Source organism: Monodon monoceros, unplaced genomic scaffold (assembly GCF_005190385.1).
Source record: "Monodon monoceros isolate NGI ecotype Baffin Bay Population unplaced genomic scaffold, NGI_Narwhal_1 Super_Scaffold_2, whole genome shotgun sequence".
NCBI classification, from domain to species: Eukaryota; Metazoa; Chordata; class Mammalia; order Artiodactyla; family Monodontidae; genus Monodon; species Monodon monoceros.
Genome location: NW_021703776.1, coordinates 97850455 through 97869064, shown reverse-complemented (window position 1 = coordinate 97869064; position 18610 = coordinate 97850455). Strand labels below are relative to the sequence as shown.

At 45.3% G+C, this 18610-nt stretch overlaps 1 protein-coding gene across 2 annotated transcripts in view; it reads right to left on the bottom strand.

The window, feature by feature from the left end:
* CUL1 (cullin 1) overlaps positions 1 to 18610 on the bottom strand; it is a 106224-nt gene that overhangs the window by 9879 nt on the left and 77735 nt on the right. For both annotated transcript variants that reach the window (XM_029234424.1, XM_029234423.1), the window contains exons 9-15: positions 18335 to 18465; positions 6114 to 6221; positions 5928 to 6034; positions 3543 to 3591; positions 2682 to 2813; positions 1324 to 1441; positions 86 to 162 (exon numbers count right to left, since the gene is read on the bottom strand). In XM_029234424.1, coding sequence (XP_029090257.1) covers positions 86 to 162; positions 1324 to 1441; positions 2682 to 2813; positions 3543 to 3591; positions 5928 to 6034; positions 6114 to 6221; positions 18335 to 18465 — 722 coding nt within the window. The remainder of the gene's footprint in view (positions 1 to 85; positions 163 to 1323; positions 1442 to 2681; positions 2814 to 3542; positions 3592 to 5927; positions 6035 to 6113; positions 6222 to 18334; positions 18466 to 18610) is intronic.

Below are 18610 nucleotides of genomic sequence, written 5' to 3'. Positions count from 1 at the left end.
ACAGCACGTGTATAATGGTGGAGGCTGCCCCTTTTCACCTTTGCTCAACACGAAGGGAACGAACAGACGACAGAGTCATCCTTACCTCCGACGGCAAGGCAAACGTACAGGACTGCTGAAAGGGCCACGACCCAGAACTCAGAACCTGAATGCTGAAGTCCACTGGGGGGATGGGGAAAAATCCAGGAATACACGTAATTAGCCTCATGAACTGAAAAGTGCCACATGTCAGATAAACGTGGATTGCTTTTTATTAAAAGAAAGCATACTGAGTGAAAAATCCTGCTTTAGTATAAAACTAAGGATTGAACACATTTAATTTCAATTAAATTCAGTAAAGGGAAGAAGAGCCAGAAATTCCCTCCTCCAAAGAGTGAGCTGTTCATTTCTCTTCTAACGCAGAATTACAACATCGTGTGCCTGTTTGGCTGCACCTGCTTTAGTTTTCTGCCATGAATAACCCTCAGTCCCCCTGAGGCGCACCTGAGGCCACCAGGCATGGATGGCATGAGAGCCCCAAACTCTAGACAACGAGAACCCCAAAGTAAACCGACTTCATTGTTCTGTGTAGCACAGATTACTCTGTGTATAGCACACGGACTATATATATCTAACACACATATAACCTATACATTGTTTGTAACAGTCATGTTATCATCGCAGATGGCTGACAACAAGTCCGCTGGCACAGCTGTCAAGTTTAACAATGAAATAGCGCTTTCAATTCGGGAAAAGTACAAACCTCGTATTTCATTTAAAAAGCTAAAATCACCGCATGATGATGTCAGCGTCACCTGCCACCTCCTGCAGCAGGCAGACCTCACAGCAGGAGCCCAGCTGGCCTCCACGAACGAGGCCGGGCACCCGCCTGTCCCGACCCCCAACGGCAATGGGAAGCCATGTCTGACTCTGTTATCTATACAGCCAATTCAGTTTCTTATCATTAAAAAAACTGCTAGAATGGAATTAAACTAAGGTTAAAAAACATTCATTGAAACTTAAACTGTGCGTGGAGCCCCGAGATGGCAAACGCCTGGGGTGGGGCGGCCACGACAGCCAGGAGAAGGGGCCGGGGCTCAGGACCTGGACGCAAGCCACCCGCCCGGCTCGGCCCTCCGGGAAAGGCCAACACGCTTCCAAGGCTGTCACCTCCTGTCACCACACAAGTCAGGAGGTGGGCAGTGCCTGTGGGGAGGACTTCCTGTTTACCTGTCCCTGAATTTCTGATAAGGCATCCACCATCTCTCTCACTAGCTACAAAGAGCGCCACCTCCTCCGAGAACCCTGCCTGTAAAGGAAGCTCGGAAACCCGGGCATACTCACAGTCCAGAGGCTCCGAGTTCGTCAGGTGTTTTTTGAACTGCTCATTCAAATCTTTGCTTACACCAATGTCTTGAAACATCCGCTGAAGTTTAGAGGTATACTCGAAACCACAAGCTTGCTGAAATGAACCCAGATAACTGCCTTATTAATTTCTATAGAAATATAAATGTATAGAGGGACTCCGATGGGGATCACAGTACATGACGGATGCGTAACCGTATCACTAAAGCTAGTTAACATTTAACTGTATCTCAGGGTATAAACATGCACTGATTAAAATTCATACACTATCAAAAATTATACAGTTATAAATGGAACGGTTACGACTTTATACACACAGTAACTATCACGCAGGCCCAAAGAGCAAGGATTTCTGACCCCGTGGGGGAACACCAAGATGACATAGTTCGCTATGTCTCTCATCCACTACCACAGACTGAACGGTGCCCCTACCCCAGTCCTGTGCTGATGGCATTTGGAAGTCAGGTCACAGAGAGATAATTAAGTTTAGAAAAGGTCACGAGGGCGGGCCTCCGCCATGTTGGGATTAGTGTGGTTGTGAGAAGAGACGGAGAGGGTGCCCCCGACCCCGCTCCCTGTCGTGGGAGGACGTGGCCGGGCGGCCCCAGGCAAGCTGGGAAGAGAGCCCTCACCAGAAACTGAACTGGCTGGGACCTTGATCTTGGACTTCCCGGCAGCCTGCAGAACTCTGAGAATAAACCTCTCTTGTTCAAGCCACTCAGTCTATGGTATTTTGGCACGGCAGCCCGAGCTGAACAAGATGCCCGTGGAACTATAACTTCGGGTCAAAGTGAAATATGCTGCAAAACATGTAGCAGCATTTGACAGGCTAGCGAGCAGGCTAAGTGCAGAGGCGGCCGAATAAAGAAAGAAATACTCAACAGCAAACTAACACTGACGCTTTCTGTCCTCCTGCAGACGTGGGGTTACTAATTGTTAACCAAGCCCAGAAAAAAACAAAACACCCCGCCCGCTCAAGGCCAACAGCACAAGAGTACGGGCCACGCCACGTGGAGCAATTCTTGGTGGCGGGGACAGAGCTGAGGCCACAGGTGCAGGAGCGGGCGCTGGGCGTCGAGCAGGGCTCGGCTGGAACAGAAGGGCCCCCGGGTGTGTGTGCTGGGCAGGTAGGGTGGTCGGGAGAGCACGTGAGGCCTGATGAGGGGAGACCTGGGCTTATCACAACTGTGGCGGGTTCTCGGTAGCGGAGTGGCAGAGCGCACCCTGCACGGACTCCGTGTTATCACTGATTGATGGCTTTGCCCAACTGATAACCTGGAGAGACTAAGAACTTTAATGACTTAAACTGGAATTGTCCAGGAAAAGATGACATTTACCTTTAACTTAGAGATCATGCTTGCTTCGGCATCATCACTTGCACTGTTCTGATGGACGAGCCTCTTGGCCAGCATCTTCGCATAGAACTTCTGAAACACGTCTTTGTCCTCTATGTACTTGAAGACCACCATCTAGAAAGCCACCACGAGAGCACACTTAACGCACTTACAATCTGTCACCAAACACAGGCCAGAAACCAACACGTGTGCTTTGTCTTGTCCGGCCCTGTATGCCAACATTTATGACGACAAAAAATACTGTCCTGCTTCCTTGGTGGCCCAGTGGTTAAGAACCCGCCTGCCAATGCAGGAGACACGGGTTCGGGCTCTGGTCCAGGAAGATCCCACATGCCGTGGAGCAACTAAGCCCGTGCGCCACAACTACTGAGCCTGCGCTCTAGAGCCGGAGAGCCACAACTACTGAGCCCGCACGCCTAGAGCCCGTGCTCCACAACAAGAGAAGCCACCGCAGTGAGAAGCCCATGCACCACAAGGAAGAGTAGCCCCCGATCACCGCAACAAGAGAAAGCGCGCGTGCAGCAACGAAGACCCAACACAGCCAAAAGTAAATTTTTAATACATTTAAAAAAATAGTTAAAAAAAAAATACTGTCCTGTAATCTTTAAAGTAAATATTTTCATCAACCCCTTAAATCACATTAAGTTGCTCTACACTTAGTACTAATGAGGAAAGTACAAATGCTAAAATTAATGACTCAACACAGGGAGTAAAATCATAGATTCAAAAGAAAATAAATGATTCTACTACTTTCCACATTCCAGATAGCTCATATAAATAACTTTAAAGCCACTTGTCAGAGAAAAGGTTACAACATAGCGACATAGCTACCCAGCACCTTACCACTTGGTTGAGCGTGTCTTCTAGTTCTGCTTCTTCTGGGTTCTTGGAACTGAAAAAATTTTAAAGGCATAGTGTTTTAAAACAAATCAGCGAACATTTACTAAACAAGCACCACTGAGCCAAACTGCCATATCAGACTGTGGTTCTGAACATTCAAATGCTCAGTTCTTTTCAGATGAACAGGTGGAGGAGGGCAAGTTAGCTCTCCTTACCTGTGGCAACCTGTCAATCTTACACTGTGTCTCAATGTCATAATCTATTCTCCCACATAATCATTTAGAACATCCACAATGAAACTGAACAGAAGATACTTGTTACAAGTTTCCCTAAACATTCTGAACCAAGTTTTCCTTTAAGATAATCCATTTAAATGTAAGTAAATGAGCTTCACTTTTCTAATTGCATTCTACAATATGCTTTAACTTTGGGAAAAAAACCAAACAAACACCTTTTAATGGCCTAATAATTAAAGACAATGAAAGGGGTTTTTAAACCACTTCTCAAGTGTTGCCTTCCGTTTGTCACTATGTCTACAAAATAGATGCTTGTCCTTTAACAGCGGATTCATTCACTCTATTCTATGAGTAAGTATTAATTGAAAGGTGATTTCAGGGTAAATACAAATTTAAAGCTTTTATCCCAAGAGTCCTTTATAAACAAGACCCCTATAAATTCATATAAAATGATCCAACCACCAGACAGGCTCCTATTTAAGAACAGTTGGCTCCGAAGGTCCATTCTTCTCTCTCTTTTTCTCACTGAGAGGTCAGGGCTGTATCTCTCCCGAAAGAGGTTAGTTTAGTGCCCACTGGAGTCTAGTCACTGACACGCGCTCATTAAAGCAGCACTTTTGGAACCATCCACCATTCTGTCTGCTTCAGCAGCCTTAACTGAAGAAAAATCTATCAAGAGACTTGATGAGACAATTTCTAAAAAGACAATGGCTAAAAAAGAAGCTATGTACTCTGCCAAACAAACTGGAGCTCTACGAGAGTACCTACATATTTAAAATACTGAAAACTTTCATTTTATAGAGCCTAAAAAATGAAATCAGGTCAGAAGAGGCATCCCAATTTAAAGTCCATTTTCACTCCTGAAATGAATACATCAGTGGATCTGACTAGAATTGCTAAATTATACATTAGACAAGCATTGTGATAAGCAGGGGGAAAAAAATCAAATACTCAATTTGCACTGGGCCTTGGGCAAATCACTTTCCGGCAAAGTTAAATGAGAGATAGCTACTGACCTTATCAAATGTTTTCTCATGTCAATCAAGGAGACCACACAGTTGTTCACACAGCTCTCAGTTAGTAAAGTCAACTACATTAGATTTGCTACTGTTGAGCCATCCCTGCATTCATTCCTAGAAAGCTATGCTATGTTCTGGACAGTTATTCTTTAGTTCGCTGATAAATTCAGTTTGCTAACATTTTACTTAGGATTCCCACAACTCTCTTCTACGTGAGACTTGTTTGTAGTCTTTTGCTTGGTAGTGTAGGTGCTCTCGGTCTTTTTTTGTAATGGGATTTATACGAGCCTTTGAGAGCGGCTTAAAACACAATTTACTAATGTCAAACCAATATGACTGGGGGGCACGGAAAACTACTGCAAAATCTGTTGGTGTGATATTTGGAATAGGAAAATAAGCCTTGAGCATTTCTAAACTGAAAAAAGCTACTCCTCAGTGAAAGAGATGCTGATGAAAACCAAAACACACACACACACAAAATTAAGTGAGAACTTCAAAAACCACAACACAGAGAAGAAAACCATATTAGATTACGTTGCCTCTAGGGCTTAATACACATACATTGATTAGGAAAAATACCAGTTGAGAAATAAGATGGTTAAAATATAAAGACTATGAAACAGCAATAAAACAAACTCGTTAAATGAAAATAAATGTTAAAAGTACACAGGCTGATGGGCAAACACTATAGTATGTGGAGAGTCTTCTGTTTTAAAAAGCAGCCAGTGGGGGCTGCTGCAGATTTTCAACTGGAAAAAAAATTAATCAAGGCCAGTAGAAAAGAGCAAGTAGGGAGTGAAGAGAAATGGTGACTTTGTGCTGTAACCTCCACCCTCGTCACCGCCAGCTGGACCTGCCCAGTGGAGTCTATTTAGCTAAGGGGTCACGCGCACACCGCCTGCCATTATAGACATTAGCGATGTAAGAAAAACATGAACTGGGCACAGTACACGTAACGTGAAGTGCCTTTTAGGAAGACAAAGAAGGTGTATTAGGTTTACAGTATTTTCTCAAAAGGTACAAAGATTACAATTTAACATACATACGTAAAATGTAATATAAATTTTAACTCCTCATCTAGAGGCTGAGATTTTAAACAGGTTTACTAAGAAAAAACACAAGGTCACTAGTACCTCTTCTTCAACAAGGAGTCACAGTATCGAGCCAGCAACTCGGGGGATTTACTGGATGACTGAGCCATTTTGGTAACCGCGTTGTTGTTTATGAAGCGACCGCAAGCCTGCAGATCACAGAAAACACAGTCAGAGGCCAGCGTGCCAGCCACTGTCCCCAAGAGAGCCATGGGCCAGCACACCCACCTTGTCCAGTGCGGCCACGAACCCAGCATCGTTGTTGAACGCTGACATCACTAGGGCGTTGTATTTTTTATGAACATCCAACACTGTCTGTACATACATTTTGGGGTCCTTGGGTAGAGGGAAAAACAGACACACAAGTTGGTTTCTGGGGACTAAATTGCACACTAACAGCTACTAGAAAACATTCCAAAAGGTCTGGATACCTCTTCAAAGATGTTAACAAGATCAAGAAATAGTTTTCATTCCATCATCAAAACACATAGGATATGATGTTTATAGATATAATAAAAGAAAATATATTCTCTGCACTCGAAATTAAATACTGACTTCAAGCTATATGAAAAATAGCGATTTTTTCAAATTATCTGAAAACTCAAAGGGATGACAGAAAACAAACTTTCAAAGTGGTAGCTTTACTTTGCCAATTTTTGTTGTTAACAATTCAACTTCTCGACTTTGTTTTGGCTGGGGAAACCAGTCTACCAGTTATTTAGAACTTAGCTGGGCAGGCAATGCAAAGAACATAGCTTTTAGGTCCTAGGAAGCGTGGTTGAGGGGCCGGAGTAGGTCACACGTGGCAGCAAGGGTGAGACTAGTACATCTGGGAAAATCAGAAGACCCACGTGGACAAACAGAGAGAACTGAGATGGGAAAGGCCAGGGCCTGGGAGACAGGACAGGCAGAGCACTGTGGGATCGGCAGGGTGGCCCAGTGGGAGTCTCTGGACAAAGGAACAACAGGATGGAAATGAAATGTGAAAGTCAGCCACAGGAGAGGCTTCTGGAGCGACACAGAAGGAACACAGGAAGGGGGGCACCAAAGGAGACAGTCCTGGGTAATAAGAAAGCAGAGGCCGACGCTGAGCGCCAGCTGCGCGCCGGACGGCGCTGAGCCCGCTGAGGGCTGTCACTACGCTGCCGCGAGGCCAGTGCTGTTCGCATCCCCTCCTCACAGACGAAGAAACAAAGTCACAGGCAACCAGCCGGCCAAGGGCCTAAGCGGTGGCAGTCGGGCCCGGACACGGGCAGCCTGACTCCTGAGAGCCTCTGAGAAGGAAAGGGCCCAGGTGAGCGGTCGGGAAGACAGGCTGAGCCCACGTGGTGCGCGCTGAGGGCACAGCGGCCGGCACGTCACAAAGGCAAGGCCTGGTGCAGGGGGCTTAAATGGTTTGCCAGCGTTTCCAAATTCCTCACAGGTGTTTCTCCTCGGGATTCAGGAACGAGAAACCAGAACTCCCCCAGTTCTAGTTGTTCTGCATTTTTGTGACACTCGTTTTAAAATAATAATGAGTAACCATTAAGAGTAAATCATTTCTCTGTGATAGATAGGGTTATACTAAGAGTTTCAGAGGTTTTCTGTTAAAGATGTAATAAAAATGCCAGGATTATTATTATTATGAACAAATGATAACAAGATTATCATTTCAATGACATGTAAAGTGGCCTCTACCTGACAGACATTCGACAAAACATTAAAAGGGAATTTAACACAAAATAATTGCCAAATAAAAATCACTTAAAATATTGAAAGCCAATGCCACATATGTTTAAATGTTTAAAAATTATCTATCTTAAAACTCAGAACACACACAGCATTAACTGCTCCACCAGATAACCCAGCTCTCAGTTTCATGACAACTATTCCGGGTGTAGAAGAATCTCTTGCATTCTGTATTAATGGTCTTATTCACAAGACTGCGCCCAAAAGCATCTCTCAGTTGGCACACAGCGTACTTCATATAAGCTCATTTCTTTTTTCTAACAATGAAAAAATACTGTCCGCTTGACTTAATTTTGGTTTTGCCATTGAAATTGATATTGCTTTTGCCAATTCAGATTGCTTTCTGATTTCATGTCAAATTATTTCACGTCATTCAAGTTATTTTTCTCTCTGCATTTGTTCTTTTAAAGTATTTACAAAGAACTTTAATCTCTAGCAAGTATCTACACACCGGAAAATGCCGCAAACATTATCGTGTAGTATTTGAATAAAGGAACATTAAAGGTTAACAGCGTTACAAAGAACCGCATATCAAAACTGCCAAGTTAAGGGCTTTGCTTCCAAAACTTGCTATTTCTTGGAACACCACTCACAGGATTGATATAAAGTATATTATGCATATAAACAGGTTAGTTTTTATTTTATCTGCAAGAATGACTCACCCTTAGCAGCAGAGAGGGACACATGCACGTTTATACCTGGGCATCACCTACAAGGAAGACGGACCCACTGGGTGGCACTGCTCCTCTACCTCACCCTGGCTCCCAGAGACGACCTGAAGCTTGGACTCCCCACATCAGCACCCCTCCCCTTGCCCTGGACCATCATCAATGGATTCCTCTGAATCAGGAAAGTCTCCACGGTGACCATTATGTTTACAGGAGAACTACAACGCTCTTCCCTGTTTTCTTGATTTCTTGACCAATTTTTCTCGGATCTAGGATTTGGAAAAACATAAATGTCCCCAAAAATGCCCAGCAGAATTGCCCGTGGAAAGACAGCGCTTCCCTAAGGGAACAGAAGTCTTCAGACTCCAATTCCAGATTCTTTCTGCTATACGAGAAGACTCAGCCAGGAGCCTGGCTGGTGAGAAGTGAGGGTGTGAACGGAACCCACTGAGGGAAGAGCGTGCCAAGGTACTGAGCCCTGGAGACTTGAATTTAGCATCTGAGATCCAGAGAGAAGCCACCTTGGAACCTGGCGAGGGCAGATGGAGATGGGAACACACAGGAATAACACAGAGGAGAGAAGTTAAGGAAGGAGCCGTCAGCAGTGCCAAACAGAGAAAAGACGTTCAAAAGGTGAGCGATTTAGCAACCAGGAGGTAAATGACGGTCTCTTCAGAGGGCACCAGATCGCAGGGTTAGACAAGCAACAGAGGTTAGGAGAGAGAAAAGATCAGCCGGATGAAATGCACGTTTTTTTCAAGAGCATGAAGATGTGAATTTCTGACGGTAAAAAAAAAAAAAAAAAAAAAAAAAAAAAAAGGAAAGCTCAGCCTGGTGCTCTGTGACGACCTAGATGGGTGGGATGGGGGTGGTGAGGGAGGTCCAAACGGGAGGGGATATAGGTATACATAGAGCTGATTCACTTCATTGTGCAGCAGGAACTAACACAACGTTGTAAAGCAATTACACTCCAATAAAAAAAAAAGGTAGCCAGTAATTGGCGTGATTAGTCAATAGTACATGAGAGCTCTCTGCATCTGAGAAACAGGACGCCTCTCAGGCTGGTCCCAGAGGGATCTCATCCAACTCCTACGTGATTGGTGTCTTTATTGCCAATGGCCGTCACATTCCTCTCCAGACCAGGCCAGACCAGACGTCCCCACTCGGTTCACACAACCTGCTGCGGGCGCCTGGAGGGATCCCCAAACTCTGTGTGCCAGAGCCGGCCCCATCTCCTCCCTGGCTCTGCTGCTCTCTGGACCTCTCTCTTTCCATTTCTTTTGTTTCAACGTGTTATTGCAGAAAAGAGTCAAACATATTCAAAATTACAAAGAACAGGAAAACCCACCCCACGTATTCATCGTCCAGCTTCAACAATTATCCAACACAGATCCCGTCCATTACAGGGTCTAATTACTTAATTCCTTCTGTGTCCCCCCATCACCAGCCCGTGTCATTTCCATCTGAACCACTCTAACAAACCTAACTGGTACACTAGCAACTCTTCTTCCTTTTAATCCATTTTCTACATGGTAGCGATTTTGTAAAAAAAAAAAAAAAAATCTGATCCTGTCAGTGTCCGGTTTTATTATAACCCTCCTCCTGGTTTCGTCTTGCTCTTAGGATTAAGGTCTATCATCAACCTGGCCTTCGAGGTCTCCCATGGTCTGGCCAGCCCAGGCCCACCCTCGCAGGTTTACCTTGTGCCCTGCCCCCTCTTCCTGTCGTAGCAGACTTCACGGTGGCCAGGACAGGTCTCTGCTCTGTCTAGGACCCCCACCTGGCCCAGGCAGCTCCAACTCTTCTACTGGTCTCCAATACTTTCAGGGAACCTCCCTGAGCTTCCAGGACAGGCCAGGCTTCCCTGTTACACGAGCTCACCATCCCTGTGAGCCGTCTCCAAGGGCGGCCTCCCTCGCCGGGCATGAGCTCAAGGGGCTCACCAGACTGCGCCTGCCTTGCCTCCTGTACTTTGCCAACTCATTCTGAAATGGCCAAATCAGGGACAACCATAATCATAACTGAATTACTACCTTTTATCCCACATGTTTCCACTAACAGGATAATTCTAAAAGCCCGTCTCACAGAGAGAAAACACACTTTAGGAGCCTGACATAACTTCCACCTTACCCTTAGTTAAAGCAGGGAGGCGTGTGGGTCACGCCCAGAGGAGTGAGGCCAGTACCTCACGGGGAGCTGCCGCACGTCACACAGGATTTCTCGGGGTCACTCGTGATCCTAAGGAATACTGTAATTCTGCCTCAAGAGGATACGGGGGCCACAGGCCTGGGGCCCCCACCTCACGCACGTGCGTCGCGCTCTCAGCCTGTGCGGCCTCCAGGGCCCCGGGCGGCACCCGGCCTCCTGTCCTCGCGGGGGACAGGCGGAGGCAGCACAGGCCACCCAGGGCCTTGTTCCACGAGGCCGACGTCCACACCTCGGGGCTGCTTCTCTTCAAGAAGGAAAGGGAAAGAAATGTGTCTCAACTGACGAGAACACACCACGCCATCGTTCGGGGTCAGTGGAACTCTTCTTCCCCATGAGCATTAGCACTTCCCCTTTGGAGTCGCATCATCTCCAAGCAAAACACAGAGAAGCAAAAGGTTCAGAAAGAGAACAGTCCCAAACCACCGACTGCACTCTGCCGATGACGTGCGGGAGCTTCAGCCCCAACCCGGCGCCCCGTCACTCAGCACTTTCTGAGGTGCCCCCCTCCACTGCCAGCCTGTGTGCACTCAGGGTTTAAAAGTAATTTTGATATTACCTAATGAGCAAAAACCCCCAAAACCCAGACCGAAAAAACCAAACAGCCCCCTCCCCAAACTGGGAGAGAAATGGGAGGCCTCAAATACCATTCAGTATTCTAAGTCTCACATTTTCTTAATGGGCCTAAAAAAAGTAATTAATTTTTGGCTGCGTTGGGTCTTCGTTGCTGCACGTGGGCTTTCTCTAGTTGCGGCGAGCAGGGGCAACTCTTCGTTGCGGTGCGTGCGGGCTTCTCACCGCGGTGCCTTCTCTTGTTGCAGAGCACGGGCTCTAGGTGCGCAGGCTTCAGCAGTTGTGGCTCACGGGCTTCAGCAGTTGTGGCTCGCGGGCTCTAAAGCGTAGTAGGCTCAGTAGCTGTGGTGCACGGGATCAGTTGCTCTGCGGCATGCGGGATCTTCCTGGACCAGGGCTCGAACCCGCGTCCCCTGCGTTGGCAGGTGGATTCCTGCACCACCAGGGAAATCCTTTAATGGGCTTTTCTTACTCCATCGCCTGAACTCTTTTGTTTAGATAAGCAGAAATCACTAGTTTTTCTGACTGAGAATGGTTTAAGTTTAAAATATCAAGACAAACGTAGCAACTGAACCAGTGCTCTCCATTCCCACCACGTTAACCTCTGTCCACCTGCTACTTTCTGCTTCAGTCATTTTTACTTATCTTATGAGCCTCAGAGCGTAATGAACACATCTTTAATCTGATCATAACCTTCGGCCTCTGATAAACTTTTACAAATCCCTGACCTGAGTTACGTGACCGTGTGGGCTCCCATTTTTGACCCTGGCCCCTCGTGCCCGCTCACCCCCCTACCTTGCCCTGAATCCCAGGTGTGCCTGCAGTCAGCCCTTTGGTGTTGGTTACCCCGTAAATGCTGAGGCTCTAACTGACTAGATTTAGGTGCTGGGTGATCAAAGGCGAAAATATTAAATCTTGAAAGTGGAACTAAGTTAGACTTGCCAAGAAAAACTGTGTCTTCTCTAAGTGAAAGAATGATGTTTCAGAAAGTAATAAATGCATTAGCTCAGAAACAGGAGCAGCGTATACAGAAGGGAAGCGGGTGGGTGGGCGGCCAGAGAAGCTCACGGGTCGCATGTGCTGGTCTTGAACCGGGCAGGGGCCACTTCAGGACGTACAGGTACGCAGCAAAGACGAAGCCAAAATTAGTTTAACGTGGGGTATAAAGTCAGATTTGGGCAGGAAGAGGCTTCCTGCTTGTGAAAGGACTGGAGTTCTCCCTACAGTTGAAGGAGAGAAGGGTGTTTCCCAGATACACAAAGGATACAGTGAGTCTTTTCAGAGCCTGGTTATCTTAGACTAAAGATAGACATTTGTGTACTTTTTCCTTCAGAGAAAATGGTTACCCTCTTCATCTCATGGCAAAGACAGAAGACGATTCATAAATTTAGCTGTGTGCTTTCTGAACCAATCTGCACTGTCACCAAGTATCAGCTCTTTATGTAATTAAAGTTGTAACCTGCTCCCTCCTTTCTCCTTTCCCACGTCGACTGCACCAAAACTAGGACATTTCTTTCGTTTTGCTTTTTTTTTTTTAAGTTTTATTATGGAAAAATTTCAACATATTCAAAATAAGAAACAGTAAAATCAGCTGCCATAATCCATCACCCAGCTTTAAGGGACAGCCTATAGCTGTAATAGTCTAGGGTTTTCTTATCCTACCCTCTCCACACTCTTTAAAGATACGATGGATATGTTTTCCATCTCCCTTGACCACACAAAGCCGGGTCACACTCCAAATGTAAAAGGTCCCCGAGCTAAAGTTTAGCTCTGCGTGGGTAATTTTCTTCTATTATCACCCACAGCAAGGTTGAGTCAGGACTGTTATTTAAGCTTTTTACTCCAGAAGAGAAAGGGAATCTTGGTTGTATAAATGAAACCCAAATCTGCCAGAGGCACCCAGCACTGTGTTACTCTGTTCGTTCTGGGGTAAGCTCACACACAAGTGAGTCCTCAATCCCAGCCATGGAACTTTCTCGTAATTCTTTTTCATAAGGGGTCCCAGACTCAGCCCCTTTGTCTTATACTGAAAAATTTGCTCGTCAGAGCTCCCTGATTTTACTTCTGCTTTTAGAACTCTCCGCTCTAACTGCTCCCGCTTACAAGCACTATCGCCGCGGCAGCCCTGGGCCGCTCCTGAAACGCCTCTCCCTCTCAGTACACCATTGCCTCCAAAGCTGCAAGTAACCATTCACGACTCTGTGCCCCAGGCTGGTTCTGCAGCCCAACCTCCCACCATCACACCAACAGCCCTGCTGGACATCGAAGCATCTACAAGCCCATTCTTGTCGGATTATATTTCAGTTCCAGTTAGACTGAGGTCACTAAACCAAGATACCGTTTCAAAGAAGACTCTGTGCTTATCTGTTGCCACTTCTGCCCTGAAGACAGAGTAATGAAACATTCTCTATACCTGATTTATGAAGCTTTCTCTGTAGGGAAGAACAATAGCACCCAGACTGCTGCAGAATCGTGTGTTAATTAAAGATTCAACATGGAACCAACTGTATCGGTCAAGCATTCACCAGCAGGTACTTACAAGTCTGTATTGACTCTTTTCCTGAACTTTATTCTGCTATAAAATTGTGGCATTAGGGGAACTTATAAAGCCATCCAATGACTTGATATAGTATTTACTCTGTATTTACATGGATGACTTTCCACACAGCTGGTGTTCTCTTTAGGATGGGCCATAAGGAAAGGTACCGTCAGTTCTGAATGCCGATAAAGTCATTCCTCTGAGCCCCAGGCTCGTTCCCTAAGATCACTATGAATCAAGGAGTTGACTGTACTTCACAGTACTACCAACTGTCCCTTCCAGCAAGCTCTCTGTACTGATGGAAGACATCAGAGGCCAATCTGTAGCCCACCTCTAATGGGAGACCGGACTTCACCGCGCGCACTCTGACCGCTATCCTACACCTAGCTGCCTTTGGCAACGGATGAAGAACGTGGGGTAAAACTGCTCACACATTAAGGGGTATTTCTGGAAGACGGAACTGCTAAGCAAGATGAGGGATGGACAGGAATGGGAGAGGTGTAAGACCACCCAAGGGTAGCTTTAGGGACTAGGCAGGAAAAGCCTGGAGGGCCAAGGGACGCAGCACGTCCCCACTCCACTGACTCAGCAGAGAGGACTGGGTGGCGGCCACACACTGCTGGGGGCCGACAGGCTGGCTGCCCGCTGGTCCGAGAGGACCCCACGGCCATGCCCACATCCAGTAGGAAATGACTCCACCTGAGAAGACTCAGGTTGCCAGGGGCAGAGGGTGAGGCCGCGTGGCACATACTCCACAGCTGCCGCCGCCATGCTAAGGAACCAAGGAAAGAAGAGGTGAGCTTTAAAATGGACCCGCAATACAGTCACTAAAGCAGGCCGATGAGGTCACGGAGACCTGAGAAGACAAAGTGAGATGCGATGAGAAGACAGAAGTGTGGAGGCCCCTCGCACTGGGATCCTCGGCAGCAGAGGCAGCACAGGAAGGCCGTAATGCTCGCTGGATGGGCGGAAATGACGTCAACCTCCTCGGCGGCACCTGCTGGTCCTCTGAGTTTTACCACCAGCCAGCACCAGCAGCTGGCTGCTTTGGTAGACGAAACAGCTGAGAACCCAGCACGGGGCCGCCCCACCACGGGCTTCAATCCTTTTAAATGAACACCTGAAGGTGCGGGCTCTGCTTTCAAGATGCTCCCCTCAACACCTAAGTGGACGGGCCCAACCTCCTCCTATATTTTAATACGGATTATTTTTCTTCCGTTACTACATTGCCAACAACTGAGCACACGTGTAGTGCCGCGGCCCGTCTACACAAGCACACGAGGTCTCTCAATGTTCGACTCCTGCCGGCCTGGAGGCAACGTGAAATGTGCTGATTTGCCCTGCTGCTGCCCCACTGTCTCCTCACAGTCCAGAGGCCACACACGGGGTAACTTGCCTATGAAATAAACTTGCCGATTAAAAGAATTATCTGATCCTTTGTTCAACTCTAAACCTGTTTAAAACCCATCCTTGAAGATTTCTTTGTGTTTCCAAAGTTCTACTGCTGCCCCGATGCAATATGCTAACGGTGCCTGCAGCACGGCTAGGCGCGAGTGTCCTCAGTCGCGAGCATCTCTTGAAGGCTGGAGAGAACGCCTCCTCATGCTGGAATCTCACGTCATGGTGGGTGGGATGGACCCACACTGATCTGCTTCAGCCTGAAGCCCCTGTACCCTGAGAGGAGCCCTGATCCCGAGCTGCGTTCCCTGGTGTTCCCCGGCCTGGGTGCGGGGCAGGTACAAGAAGCAGTGTGTCTAAAAACAGCACATGTGTTCAGGGTTTCGGCCACACTTCACAGGGCAAGACTGCCAGTTCCTCTTTGGGTAAAGAGAGGGGGACACCATGAGGGGGATTTCCCAGACACTGGTTACCCAGGAACAGCCATTATTCTCAAATCTGTTTTACCTGAAAAAAAGAATGCCTTCAGAAAAATTCTTAAGTAGATTTTGAAGTTTCTAACACAAAAATATTATTTGAATCTCATTACAAGTGTGAAACCTGTAATAATTTCAGCCTAGGCCACACTGATTAGCAGTAAAACTTGTTTTCTAGCCAAACTGATGGGATAAATGGAATCACAGGACTAGATAACTTTTCAGCCCTTAAAAAAAAATCATTTAAGCCGTGCCTTCTATGGCATTTAATAGATGAATTTAAATGATTCTCATATACTATGATTCGATTCAGTTAGGTGAAAAACTTTAAAAACTGTTTTCAAAGTAATTAAACCCCACTTAAAATTAGGTACGATAACTGTTAATTTTTTACTAATTCAACCAATCTCATTTTTCTGCCGCCTTTTTTTTTTCCCCAGCATTAATGGGTTTTGGAAAACCATCATGGTTTGGGTTACAATACATCTTTTACGTTTACTACACATGTGATAAAAATGAATACCTACTTAAAATTATGTATGTTTTAGCAGCTGTGTTTATTCTGTCTTACAATAAGTGGCTGCTGTGAGTCAGGCTAAGACTGGCTACATGTGCTCTCTCTGGAGCTTCTTCAAGTTTCCTGGGCTTTTTACATCATTGGTGAGTAAAGGTAGCAGGTCCGACCCAGCCCGGGGAAGGTCATAAAGAAATCCACGCGCCAGTCAGACGGCACCACGAACTTATGAGTCAACCGAAACTTCAGAGATGAGCCAATAAAATGGAAATCCAGGGAAAACTCCTTTTGCAGAAAATAGGAAAAGTATTTGTTTTCTTAAAGAAACATTTCCTCACAAGAACAACAATTAAAAAAACCAGTTTCATGAGTTCAGTATAAAAACAGTTCCTATGGAAATAATAATTATAATGAATAATGTTATTTTTTAAATGTTTGACTTTTGAAAATTAAGGCAGATGCAATATAAATTTACCAAGTTATATATAATTATTCTTCATGGGGGAAAATCTTATGTTGATGTTTAAATACACGTGTATCAGTGGCTTACATCTAAGTAATAAAAATATTGTTTAGGGGACTTCCCTGGTGGTCCAGTGGTAAAGAATCCGCCTTACAATGCAGGGGATGCGGGTTCAATGCCTGGTCAGGGAGCTAAGATCCCACATGCTGCAGGGAACCTAAGCCCACACACCACAACTACTGAGCCCGCACGCCTCCACTAGAGAAGAGAAAACCCGCATGCCACAACTAGAGAGAAACCTGTGTGCTGCAAAGAAGACCCGATGCAGCCAAAAATAAATTAAATAAATAAATAGATAATAAATATATTGTTTAAAAGCTTAATTTCCAATAAAATATAACTGCTGGTAAATACAGTTTATTTTTGCTGTCTACTGCTGACGGACGAAGTCTGTACTAATAGAGGAATGATTTTACTTAGAAGCTGAACTTGTGCTTTAACTGCCATGAAAAGGTCAACTTCAGATTCAAGACTCACTGACCAAGTCAATCAGGCAGTTGACTGTATCCAAAAGAAAGAGAAAATGGTACTGGAGAATTACAACGTGATTATTTCTCCATCTAGAACCTTACTTCGTTTGGAAAAGATTGACATTAGAAGGAATATCCCATCATTCCTATGAAAACAAAAAAGCAAGTTATCCTACTGATTTTTAATCTAACTATATTCACCTAGAACATGAGTCCCTAAGGCCAATCTCATATCTAACATTTAACAGTTTACATGAAAAAGCGAAACCTGCTTCATTTATCTGCTATTCTAATCCATATCTGATGAAATAAGACTCGCCACCTTAACTCATTTGAAGGAAAGTCATTTAACTTGGCTCTGCTGCCCACACAGCCAAACCGGGTTTTGAATTAACATCTGTGAAAACACCTTACGTTATTGAAAAGATACCTTCATCAGGTCACCCCTTTTGAATCCCATGTACGTGCCTGTGTCAGGTCCTTTAAGGGTGTGTTTACATTCTTCCCTCTAATATTTCATAGATGTGATAACAAGTGAGGCAGCAACCCCCATAATTAAAAGTAGAAAAGAGATCCCCCAAAGATAACAGGAAAATAAAGACTTAAAAAAAGATATTAAAGATAGTATTGTTGAAATAATTAACACCAAACACAATAAAATCAGAGATAAAAAGTTTTCTGATTCAGACCTAAGAACCAACTGTGTGTTCTAGAAGCTTTTCTTCTCCAATAGTTGTCCCAAACACTATCAAAATTAAAGTTCACAATAGGGACAAAACTGAAGACAACTTACCTGTCTCTTAGAAACACATGATACTTGCTATGTAAAATTATCAAGTGAATTACAGATAACCCAGCAGAATATTCTTGTGCCTCCCGCAGTGGGGATGGGGGTGTGTATGAGAAATGCCATACAGTTCAGGGCCTTTCCAGGGCAAATAGCCCTGTGAGCTTCAATGGGAGGGCAGTACACAGACCGAAGTTCCTGCAAGGGGCAGCCTGTGGCCTGTGAGTGCCAGAGACAAGTCTCTAGGAGGCTTTAGCCTGTTCTTTCTATGGAATAATCTTCTCTCTTCTAGTGCAAGGAATGTAATTTTGAGAAGACATAAAGGAAAAAAGAATATCAAGAAATTAAACCCTTAATGCCTAAGAAGTGCCAGAGAAGAGTTTATGGAGATGTTTACTGAATAAAGATGCTTGTGAACCTTCTATTTTAGAAAGCCAAAACAAGGTTCTCTATGAGAGTCTAGTGAAAATCTTACCCCTTGGATTTGTAAGTGGAGACACGAGACACACCTGCAGTCCGTGCGTGGGAATGGTTAGGCCCGACCGGTTTTCAGTTAAACAGTACTTACATTTAAAGCAGCTTCTCCACACTTTTCAATCGCTGCAAGACCCTGATTATGAATGTGTGTCTCCAGGAGTTTTTTCAATTCTCCCAGGCCATCCTGGATTCTAGATACAAGATTATACATGCGACCCAAATCTGAAAGAAGAAGGCGCCACACCTTTATGCACAGAAACAAACTCTGCATATCCATTCCACTAAGTAAGTGCTTATAGAGGTGAAAGGTACACTGAAATAAAACCACCGTGTTTTTACACCTTAATAATCAAATGCACTTAACTGT